The 10,755-nt window shown below is 38.7% G+C and overlaps 1 protein-coding gene across 1 annotated transcript in view; it reads left to right on the plus strand.

The window, feature by feature from the left end:
- The window catches only part of PRKN (parkin RBR E3 ubiquitin protein ligase), a 1,016,813-nt gene that overhangs the window by 508,962 nt on the left and 497,096 nt on the right, over positions 1-10,755 (plus strand). The window contains exon 6 of the mRNA XM_023728574.1: positions 8,501-8,637. Coding sequence (XP_023584342.1) covers positions 8,501-8,637 — 137 coding nt within the window. The remainder of the gene's footprint in view (positions 1-8,500; positions 8,638-10,755) is intronic.

Genomic DNA, 10,755 nt, shown 5'->3' on the forward strand with positions numbered 1-10,755 from the left:
TATGTTTAGGTGTAATCCATACTGAAAGCTGTTTTCTTTGATCTTCATCAGTAAATGCTTCAAGTCTTCTTCCCTTTCAGCAAGCAAGATTGTGTCGTCTGCATATCTCAGGTTGTTAATGCATCTTCTTTCAATCCTGAGCCATGTTTTTCTTCATATAATCCAGCTTCTCGGATTATTTGCTCAGCATACAGATTGAATAAGTGTGGTAAAAGGTTACAACCCTGATGCACACCTTTCCTGATTTTAAACCGTGCAGTATTCCCTTGTTCCGTTTGAGTAACTACCTCATGGCCTATGTATGGGTTCCACATGAGCACAGTTAATAGTTCTGGAATTACCATTCTTTGCAATGTTATCTATAAACAGAGCTGGAGGATCTGCTTCAAAGCTGACTAACTTAGGTGGCTGCCAAGTCATTGCTGGCTATTGGCAGGAGGACTCAGTTCCTCTCCACGTGGACTTCTCCATAAGACTGCTTGAGTGTCCTCACAACATGGCCATTGGCTTTTCTCTTATGATGAGGTCCATGAGAGAGTACAGGCAGAAACTGAAGTGTCTTTTCTGACCTAGTCTTGGAGGTCACACACTGTCATTTCTGCAGTATCCTACTAGTTACATAAGTGAACTCATTTCAGTGTGGAATGGGACTGCACAACAGCATGAATGCCAGGAGGTGGGGATGATCAGTGAACATCTTGGAGGTTAGTTACCAAAGAGACTGTTAATATTTCTTACATCTCTAACATACCTTGAAGTATTCTACCCTCTAGTATAATTACTTGTATTCCACTCCTAACCAATTTATTAGATTTTTATTTTCTTGAGAGTTTAGACTTGCTTTCTTATCTTTATGTATCTTGAAATTTCTAGCATATCGCATTCAATATATGTCACATTTAGTTGAGAAATTGGAACCACAACCTTTCTCTTAATAGGTATAAAAATGAAGATGTGCATGCAAGATATAATTAGACAAACTGATAGAGAAACATGCAGATTTTGGCATAGAATGTGTGAAAGAGAGCAAAGAAGAGAGTTTGGCATATAGAGGGTGTATGATAGAGAGTAAAGGAGATAGAAAGCAGATTAAACTGCATATTTCACCAACTGAATTTGAAAACATTGATGCTATTTTGTAGATGTTAGAGAACTAATCTTGTAGAGTTTAAATGTTTAGAATAACTGTGTAAAAATATTCTGCTCTGTGTCATGTATCTGAATGGCTTGCCATATTTTTTACTAGAACTCCTTCAGTTATGCTTAATAGTCTATCAGCAAAGTGTCTTTGGATTACTCCTTTAATAAAAGTGGAAAAATTGTTGCTTATAAATGGTTGTTCAGTAATGGCAACTACAGCATTTCTAATTGTTTTTGCCTATGATTGAGAACTTTATTTATCCTTTGATTAACTGCTCTGTAACTTGACTTACTGGGGTAGAATCATTTTCTATATTGACCATTTAACATTTACATCTAACTTGAGCAGAGGGCACAGAGGAATAGCAGGAGGAACAAAAGACCCCAGAGAAGATGTGTGCCAGCATGTCCTCCTCAGAAATGTCACTTCTATTCATCTTCCCGTTTCTATTCCTTTGTCCACCACTGTGTCATAGACCAGTTTCTTAGTAACTCATGTCCAGACTATTAAAATGACCTCCAAATAGTTCTTGCTACTTCCAGCTTCTTTCCCTCTGAGGTTGTCTCAGAATTAAACTTACTGAAGTGTCCCTCCCTTCCCACATTTGAAAACCTTCACTCAGTCCCATGACCGGAGGCAGTATGGTAGGGTTGTCCCTGATGAAATCCTGCTCAATCTCCAACCCTTTTGAGATGTTCTGCCACTATTTTTCTGATATATTCTCTCAGTCAGCCCAACCCATAGTTGGTCTATTTCAAAATTTTTTCCATGTTGGTGTTCTTCCCCTGTCATCCACCCCATCCTTTAACTTGAGCTCAGCTTCCCAAAGGGAGCCATCCTTACTCAACACTAAGTCCCTCCTCCCAACTTCTGTGGTACCAGAGTTCAGTGGTTACATCTAATTCCTTTTCATACTTGTTCCCATGAATGTTGTGTCCTCAGACTCGTCTATGATTGGGTGTATGTTTGTGTTTCCCAGTGCCTAAATCGTCTTACCATAAGGGATTTATTCATTCTCTCAGTGCCCTATTCAACTTGTATTTACTAAGTTCCTACTTTAACCAAAGGACATGCTCAATAATTAATTGAGTAAAAAAAAAAAAAGGTGTATGAATGTGACCATAGAAATTATATATAATAAAAATACCAGAGACTATAAAAATAATGAATACACCATTTATTTATTCACTAGTTCAATCAATTAATATTTCTTAGATCTCTAACATACCTTGAAGTATTCTGCTCCCTAGTATAATTACATGTATCCCACTGCTAACCAATCTATTAGATTTTTATTTTCTTCAGATCATAACAAATTATGGATAATATTGTGAAGAATGGGATTCCAGAACACTGAATTGTGCTGATAAGGAAGCTGTACATAGATCAAGAGGCAGTTGTTCAAACAGAACAAGGGGATACTGCATAGTTTAAAGTCAGGAAACATGTGTGTCAGGGTTGTATCCTTTCACCATACTTATTTAATCTGTATGCTGAACAAATAATCCAAGAAGATGGACTATATGAAGGAGAATGGGGCATTAGGATTGAAGGAAGACCTGCCCTATGCAGATGACACAGCTTTGCTTGCTGAAAGTGAAGAGGACTTGAAGCACTTACTGATGAAGATCAAAGACTACAGCCTTCGGTATGGATTACATTGCAACCTAAAGAAAACAAAAATCCTCACAACTGGACCAATACGCAACATCATGATAAGTGGAGAAAAGATTGAAGTTGTCAAGGATTCCATGTTACTTGGATCCACAATCAACACCCATAGAACCAGCGATCAGGAAATCAAGAGACATTGTGTTGGGCAAATCTGCTGCAAAAGACCTCTTTAAAGTGTTGAAAAGCAAGGATGTCACCTTGAAGACTAAGATGTGCCTGACCCAAGCCATGATATTTTCAGTCACCTCATATGCATGCGAAAATTGGATGATGAATAAGGAAGACCAAAGAAGAATTGATGCCTTTGAATCGTGGTGTTGGCAAAGAATACTGAATATACCATGGACTGCCAAAAGAATAAACAAATCTGTCTTGGAAGAAGTACAACCAGAATGCTCATTAGAAGCAAGGATGATGAGACTACATCTCATATAATTTGGACATGTTATCATGAGGGATCAGTCCTTGGAAAAGGACATCATGCTTGGTAAAGTAGAGGGTCAGCGAAAAAAGATGAAGACCCTCAAGAAGATGGGTTGACACAGTAGCTACAACAATGGGCTCAAGCATAACAACAACTGTGAGGATGGCGCAGGACCAGGCAGTGTTTAGTTCTGTGGTACATACGGTCACTATGAGTCGGAACTGACTGGACGGTACCTAACAACAACAAGAAAGTTCAGTCAGTAAGTATTGATTGTGCAACTATTGTGTGTTCAACACAGAATTAGATGAGGTGTGTGTCTCAAGCTGGGTTCTCTAGAGAAGCAAAACCAGTAAAGCGTAGAAATATAGAGAGAGAGATTTATATCAAGGAAACAGCTTATATGATTGTAGAGGCTAAAACATCCAAAGTCCGTGGATCAGGGTAGAGGCCTCTCCCAAGTCACACAGCCACAGAAGCTGGCAGGCCCAAGATCGGCAGGTCGGAGAGCAGGGTTCCTGCTCACAGGCTGTGAAGGTTGACAAATTCCAAGATTGGCAGGCAAGACCACGAGCTTTCTCCTGATTCACATAGCTGCAGGGGCTGGCGAACCCAAGATCAGCAGGTCGGAGAGAAGGGCTCCGCTCACAGGCTGTGAAGATCGATGAATCCCAAGTTTGACAGATAAGCTGACAGCTCAAGTCCCAAGAACTGGAGGTGAGATGACAGGAGGCAGCCACAGGATCCAGAGTGAGCAAAAAGCCAGAACGTCTGCATATATTCAGATGCAGGCCACACCCCCAAGGAGACTCCCTTTCATCTGATTGGCTGCTCACAGTATATTCAATCACAAGAGTGATCACATTAAAACACTGAGAATCATGGCCCAGGGAAGTTGACACACAATCTTAACCATCACAGTGTGGGTCATGAAAGATTTGAACAAGCGTAGTGCCTATCATTTCATGTCTTTTCACTTGATGTTGCTAGGTAAAGATCAAGGAGGTTGAAATGACCTGGTACAAGTGTAGCTTGGTTTTTAGAAGCACTCTTCCTATGCTCCTAAGAGAATGTTTCCTTCTGTGGAAGAGGATCAGAACCTCTAGCTCCTCTAATTCCACAGACCTTACAATTGCTTTGTATTTATCTCACTTTTAGTGCTAGGAGATAGAAATGGATTAATTTGTCCTGTATTTTGGAGGGTATGTGTCTCAGTGCCCAACTCCAAGATCTCTAAAACATTCACTAAGGTGGTGACCCCTGAATCTGCATAGGGTTTATCTCACACCATGGCCTACAATGCATTTGCCACTTCTTGCTAATCTGTTTCAATTATCATGATGTATCAATAAAGTAGGCCAATGGATGTTCTGTAGATTTTCCAGATTGTATAAGTCCCTGTGAACTACATTTATAACTGAAGGACAAAGCCATAAATGTTTATTTTAGTCCATCTCACATGAAAGAGAAGTCTTTCTAATCTTCCTTTCTAATAGGGATGGAGAAGAACACATTTGCTAGACCAATGACTGAGTACCATATACTTAATATCTCTCTGGGACTGTGTGTAAACATTTCACATGCTTAATGTTTGTCTGTATAAGGCTTTCTTTATTTCTTTTACAGGGTCATTTCCAAGCTTTCTTTTTAAGCATGTTATATATGAGAATATTTTAATAACTGTTCTAATATTTTATTCAGTATTTTCAAGTGTTGATAGCAGATTCAAACTAATACCTAACCAATTGCTGTCAAGTCAATGCCATCTCATATCAGCCCTATAGGACAGAGTAGAGCTGCCCAATAGAGTTTCTAAGGGTGTAATCTTTATGGAAGTAGAGTACCACATCTTTCTCCTGCAGAGTGGCTGTGGGTTTGAACTGCCGAACTTTCGGTTCTCAGCCGTATTTTTTATGCAAATAATGCAAGCCTTCTACATTTTTTTGCCAACTATGTCCTCCCCCTGTTAGGTATTTTTCTAAGTGCACTGTGCTTATTTTTTACTGCCACATGTAAAAATAATTAGCGTAGCATGCTTATGGAAATACCTCACAGGGTGAGGGCATGGTTGGCAAACAAACGTAGAAAGTGCGTGTTATTTGCATAAAAATATGGTAGCCACTGCACCACCAGGGCTCCTGATAGCAGATTAGGGGTCTGTAAAGGCTTAGTCTTCCATATTTCTAAAAACAGAACTGAGAATATTTTTTTCCACAGAAGTCAGTTATGAGAGAATAAATAAAATATAGTAGTTATAGTGAAATTTATCGAACAATATCATTAGTATTACATGCAAGTAAAATTTTGCTAAAGATCATTCAAAAGCAGTTGCAGCAGTACGCCAACAGGGAAGAGCACGTGGAACCAGGGATATCATTGCAGATGTCAGATGGATCCTGGCTGAAAGCAGAGGATATCAGAAAGATGTTTACCTGTGTTTTATTGATTATGCAAAGGCATTCGACTGTGTGGATCATAACAAATTATGGATAACATTTTGAAGAATGGGAATTCCAGAATACTTAATTGTTCCCATGAAGAACCTGCACATAGATCAAGAGGCAGTCTTTCAAACAGAAAAAGGGGATGCTGTGTGATTTAAAGTCAGGAAGGGTATGTGTCAGGGTTGTATCCTTTCACCATACTTATTCAATCTGTATGCTGAGCAAATAATATGAGAAGCTGGACTACAGGAAGAAGACTTTGTCTCACATACCTTGGACACATTATCAGGAGGGACCATTCCCTGAAGAAGAACATCATGCTTGGTAAAGTGGAGGGTCAGCAAAGAAGAGGAAGACCCTCAATGAGATAGACTGACACAGTGGCCGCAAGGATGGACTTAAGCATAGCAAAGATCGTGGGGATGGTGCAGGACCGGGCCATGGTTCACTCTGTTGTACATATAGGGTCACTGTGAGTCGGAACCAACTCGACGATACCTAACAACAACAACTTAGTGGCCACAGGTGAAATAAGGTGTGGGTGTCCTTGCGTGTGTGTGTGTGTGTGTGTGTGTGTGTGTGTGTGAGACTCTTATGATAGAAATACACAAGTATTTTAGTTTATCATCTTCAAAGAGGAAGTTATTGGGTGTCTTATTTGGTTATCACTGCTGTAACACAAAAACAATAATTTTCCAGGTTATGAACATCCGACTTGCGGTGAACTCATATTTGTCCTTGAGTGTTATGTGAATTGCCCTCACTTTGAAATGATTGAACCAACCCGTATTCGAAACAAATCCGTCACTTGCTACATGTGTAGCTTTTAAATCATTGAAAAGACTCCAGCCTTTTCTTGCACTAAAAAAAAAAAAAAAAAAAATTGCCGTTTAGTTAATTCCAACTCATAGCGACCCTATAGGATGGAGTAGAACTGCCCCATAGGGTTTCCAAGGAGCTGCTGATAGATTCAAACCGATGACCTTTTGGCTAGCCGCCGAGCTCTTAACCAGTGTGCTACCAGGGCTCCTTCTTGCACTCAAGTAAGCTAAGTAAGAACCTATGTACCTGTTCCAACTTACCTACAAATAAGGACACACTTAGGAACAGATCTCGTTCATAACCTGGGGACTGCCTATACCACAAATAGGTGGCTTTAAACCCAGAAGTTTATTTTCTTACAGTTCTGGAGGCTAACAGTCCAAATCAGGGTCTCAGCCATGTCAATTTCTTCTGTGTTGGTAGCCGCAGGCATCTCTTGGCTCCTTGGCATTCCTTGGCTTGTACACAGTGTTCACATGGAGTCTGTCTTCCCCCTGTGTGTGTCTCTGTGTTTATTTTGCTCTTTTTGTAACTCAGAAATGATTAGGTTTAGGACCACCCTGCACTGGTATGACCTCATTATCATAAAGAAAAAAACTATTTCCAAACAGGGTCACATCCACAGGTACAGGCATTAGGATTTTAATACATATCTTGGAGGGACACCAGTTCAATTCATAACAAAGGAAAAGATGAAATATTCAGAACACAATCAATGCCCAACTGAGTCAAGCCCTGGAAATGGAAATAAAGGTCCAGAAAGGACTTCAGTTGGTTTAGCGATGGGAAATGAGGAGCACCAAACACATTTAGGGACCTTCTTCCTCAAATTAATTGATTAATTTGATCATTGTCCTACAGATCAAATTCCGAGGCCTCCCCATTTTGTTTTCTATTATCTTTTGCTTGGAATAAAGAGAATTTTGAAAATCTTTTCACTGTTAAGAAATTTACCTTCTATTAATATTTAACATTTAATACAAGTTTCTCTGGGGAAAGGGCTTTGAAGAACTTTTATATCTGTTAAGAACTGGGCACAAAATGATCATGTTTATTTTGTCTTTTGTTATCATTACAGAGGGAATAGGCTTATCGAAGTAGACGCTAATAACTTTCTTACTATTAAAATTGCCTTGGGGCTAATCTCAAGTTAATAAATTTAATTTGTTTCCTTTTTGAAATAAACTTGTGTTGTTCATTTGCCAGCAGAAATGCATGGTTATTTAGGAGATTTTTGCTGACAAAGTGTTTCGAGGGAACCCATAATTTTGAGGACTTGTACATATAGATTTATTAGTAATCCCCTTATCATAATTTGAGAATTTTAATGCATTGGTGGTTTGAGAGTGGCACAACAGACAAAATCTTATAGCAGATGAATCACTGGTTGATGTTACTTCATTTTTAAATTCTACTTTTCAAATTTGCCGATGAAATGTGAGTAATTCCACTGCCTTTGTTGGAGTGCTAATTGTTCTTTTGTCTATGGGAAGTTTCAGACTCTGTATATTATTATAATTAAATTCAAGATACATTTATTTAAAGCCTTTCGTACTATGTAAATATAAATGTGAAGTAAATACAGTGTATATTTTTGGGTAAATGACTGTGTAGGAGACATGTGAGACGTGTTAATAATACGGTGTAATAACGGATCAAGCCGAGAGGATGATAAGTAGGTTAATTGGAATTTACGAGTAAGAAAGGCTTCCAGAAAGAATTTCTATCTGAGCTCCAAGTTAACACAACTAATTGGTAAATATGCTAACATAAAAAGACAAGATTAGAAAAATCAATGTTCTGTATAGTTCATAGAGTGCTTCCAATTTTTAAGATGTCATGGTGGTGTATATGAGCTTAGCACTGAGCAGCACAGGTCTGTATACAGAAAGTGCCCTAAGAAACCCTACAGGATTACAGAAGTTTTTCTCAAGCACATGTTGCCTTTTCTACCCTCCAAGGTGCTAGAGGAAACATCTTTCTCTGTCTATGCAGGAGCCCGGTCCTGGTTTTCCAGTGTGACTTCCGCCACGTGATTTGCTTAGACTGTTTCCACTTGTACTGCGTGACAAGGCTCAATGAACGGCAGTTTGTCCACGACCCTCAGCTCGGCTACTCACTCCCTTGTGTGGGTAAGTCGTATCTTTTTTATTTTTTTAATTTCTATTGCTAAGTAAGAAAAGAAGAACTATTGATGTAGAGCTATCTTAGAAATACCTAATCCCTAGCAAAGGGGTTGAAATTTCAAATACCAGTTTGAGCAGTGCTGAGTAAGAAACATTAAGGTTTGGATCGCAAAAGATATGAAACCCTGGGAAATGGAGGGACCTGTGTTGAACTGGAAAATGCATAACTTGCGCAAAGGTATTAAAAATAAATTTTGAAATATTACCCACCCAAGGCCCAGAAAGTGAGTCTGCAGGTCAGATTTAGCCTATAGGTTAAGAGATTTGTTACCCTAGATCTAGAGAAGTATTGTCCACATTTTAAAAATGTGCATCCCTATCATTAAGAAAATGAATACATACCCGATATCTGAAAGAATATATATATAAATGAAATAAAAATGAGATAAAGCTGAATTTTTAACATTTTAAGTATTTAAAAAACTTCACATTGGAAAACACCCTTTACTTGCACTATACAGGCAGTCCCAGAGTTACAGAGGAGATGCATTCTTAACTGTCTCAAGTCTTTTAAGTCAAATTTGTATGTCAGTTTAAACAGGTGCAGACAGTTCTTATTTAGCCTTACATGAGCAAAAGCAAAAGCTGGAAGCCTGTTCAATGATTTAAAAAGCTGCACGTGGAGCAAGTGAAGGGGATTGGGAGGAAGAATTTGTTGTGAGTAGGAGCTGGTTCAATCATTTCAAAGTGAGGGAAATTTACGTAACATTAAAGGACAAGTATGAGTTGTCCATAAGTCAGACATACGTAACTCAAAGACTGTCTGTACTATTGTTATTACATATATAGTAAATATTTCTCCTCAATAAAACATATGTATGTATGTGTGTATGTATACATATGTATATATATATTCAATTATTCAATTTTGAAATAAATGTGTAAGGCAACTTGCCCAAGATAACACAGGAAGAGGTAGAGTTGGTATTTAAACCTAGCGAATCAGACCCCAAAGCCCATTTTCTAACCATTATTATATATAATTGCTCTTACTTCAAGCTTCCATTTTATTATTTCTCCCCTCTTCTGCCCCTTGTCTCCAAAGCTTTCTCTCTGCCATCTCTATTTTCTCTCTTCCTCCTTCTTCCAGACTCTCCTTTGGTTCATTCCCTACCTTTGTTTTCTCTCTCTTGCCTTTGTTTTCCCTTTCTCTTCTTTGTTCTTTGTCGCTAATTTTTGTTTCTCCTTCAGTCTCTCTTTGTTTACGTTCTTTCTGCTTTAATTGGTTTTTTCACTACATGTTCATGGGCATGCCACTGTCCTCTATGTCTCCAAATATTTATTTTCTATACAATAAGGAGAGCATGGTAGATAATCAGTAAGGTTGCTTATGGATTTGGCATTATATGCGTATGAGTACTATACATATAAAATAATATATTATATGGTTTTAGTGATTTAATTTAAAGAAGGTAATTCAAATGTCGTCTACTTTTTAAAATAATGCAACTAAAGGTTAGTATTGATATTTATTAGTTATATTACCCTCCTAGGTGTTTGCATTTTTTTCCTTGATGAGAAAAGGACAGGGAAAAGAAGAATTCTCATCCATGATTTGGAAATCTGAGCATAAATCTTGTCATGGTTTGAATTGTGTCCCCCCAAAAATGTGTGTATCAATTTGGCTGGGCCATGATTCCCAGAATTGTGTGGTTGGCCTCCATTTCTTGATTGTAATTTTATGTTAAAGAGGATTAGGGTGGGATTGTAACACCACATTTACCCAGGTCACGTTCAATGTAAAGGGAGTTTCCCTGGGGTGTGTCTTGCACCACCTTTTATCTCTCAAGAGATAAAAGGAAAGGGAAGAAAGCAGAGAGTGGGGGACCTCATACCATCAAGAAAGCAGTGCCGGGAGCACAGTGCATCCTTTGGACCGGTCTCCCACGCAGAGAAACTCCTAGTCCGGGGGAATATTGACGAGAAGGCCGACAGAGAGAAAAAGCCTTCCCCTGGAGCTGACGCCCTGAATTTGGACTTTTAGCCTACTTTGACTGTGAGGAAATAAACTTCTCTTCGTTAAAACCATCCACTTGTGGTATTTCTGTTATAGCAGCACTAGAT

Source organism: Trichechus manatus, unplaced genomic scaffold (assembly GCF_000243295.1).
Source record: "Trichechus manatus latirostris isolate Lorelei unplaced genomic scaffold, TriManLat1.0 scaffold00002, whole genome shotgun sequence".
NCBI classification, from domain to species: Eukaryota; Metazoa; Chordata; class Mammalia; order Sirenia; family Trichechidae; genus Trichechus; species Trichechus manatus.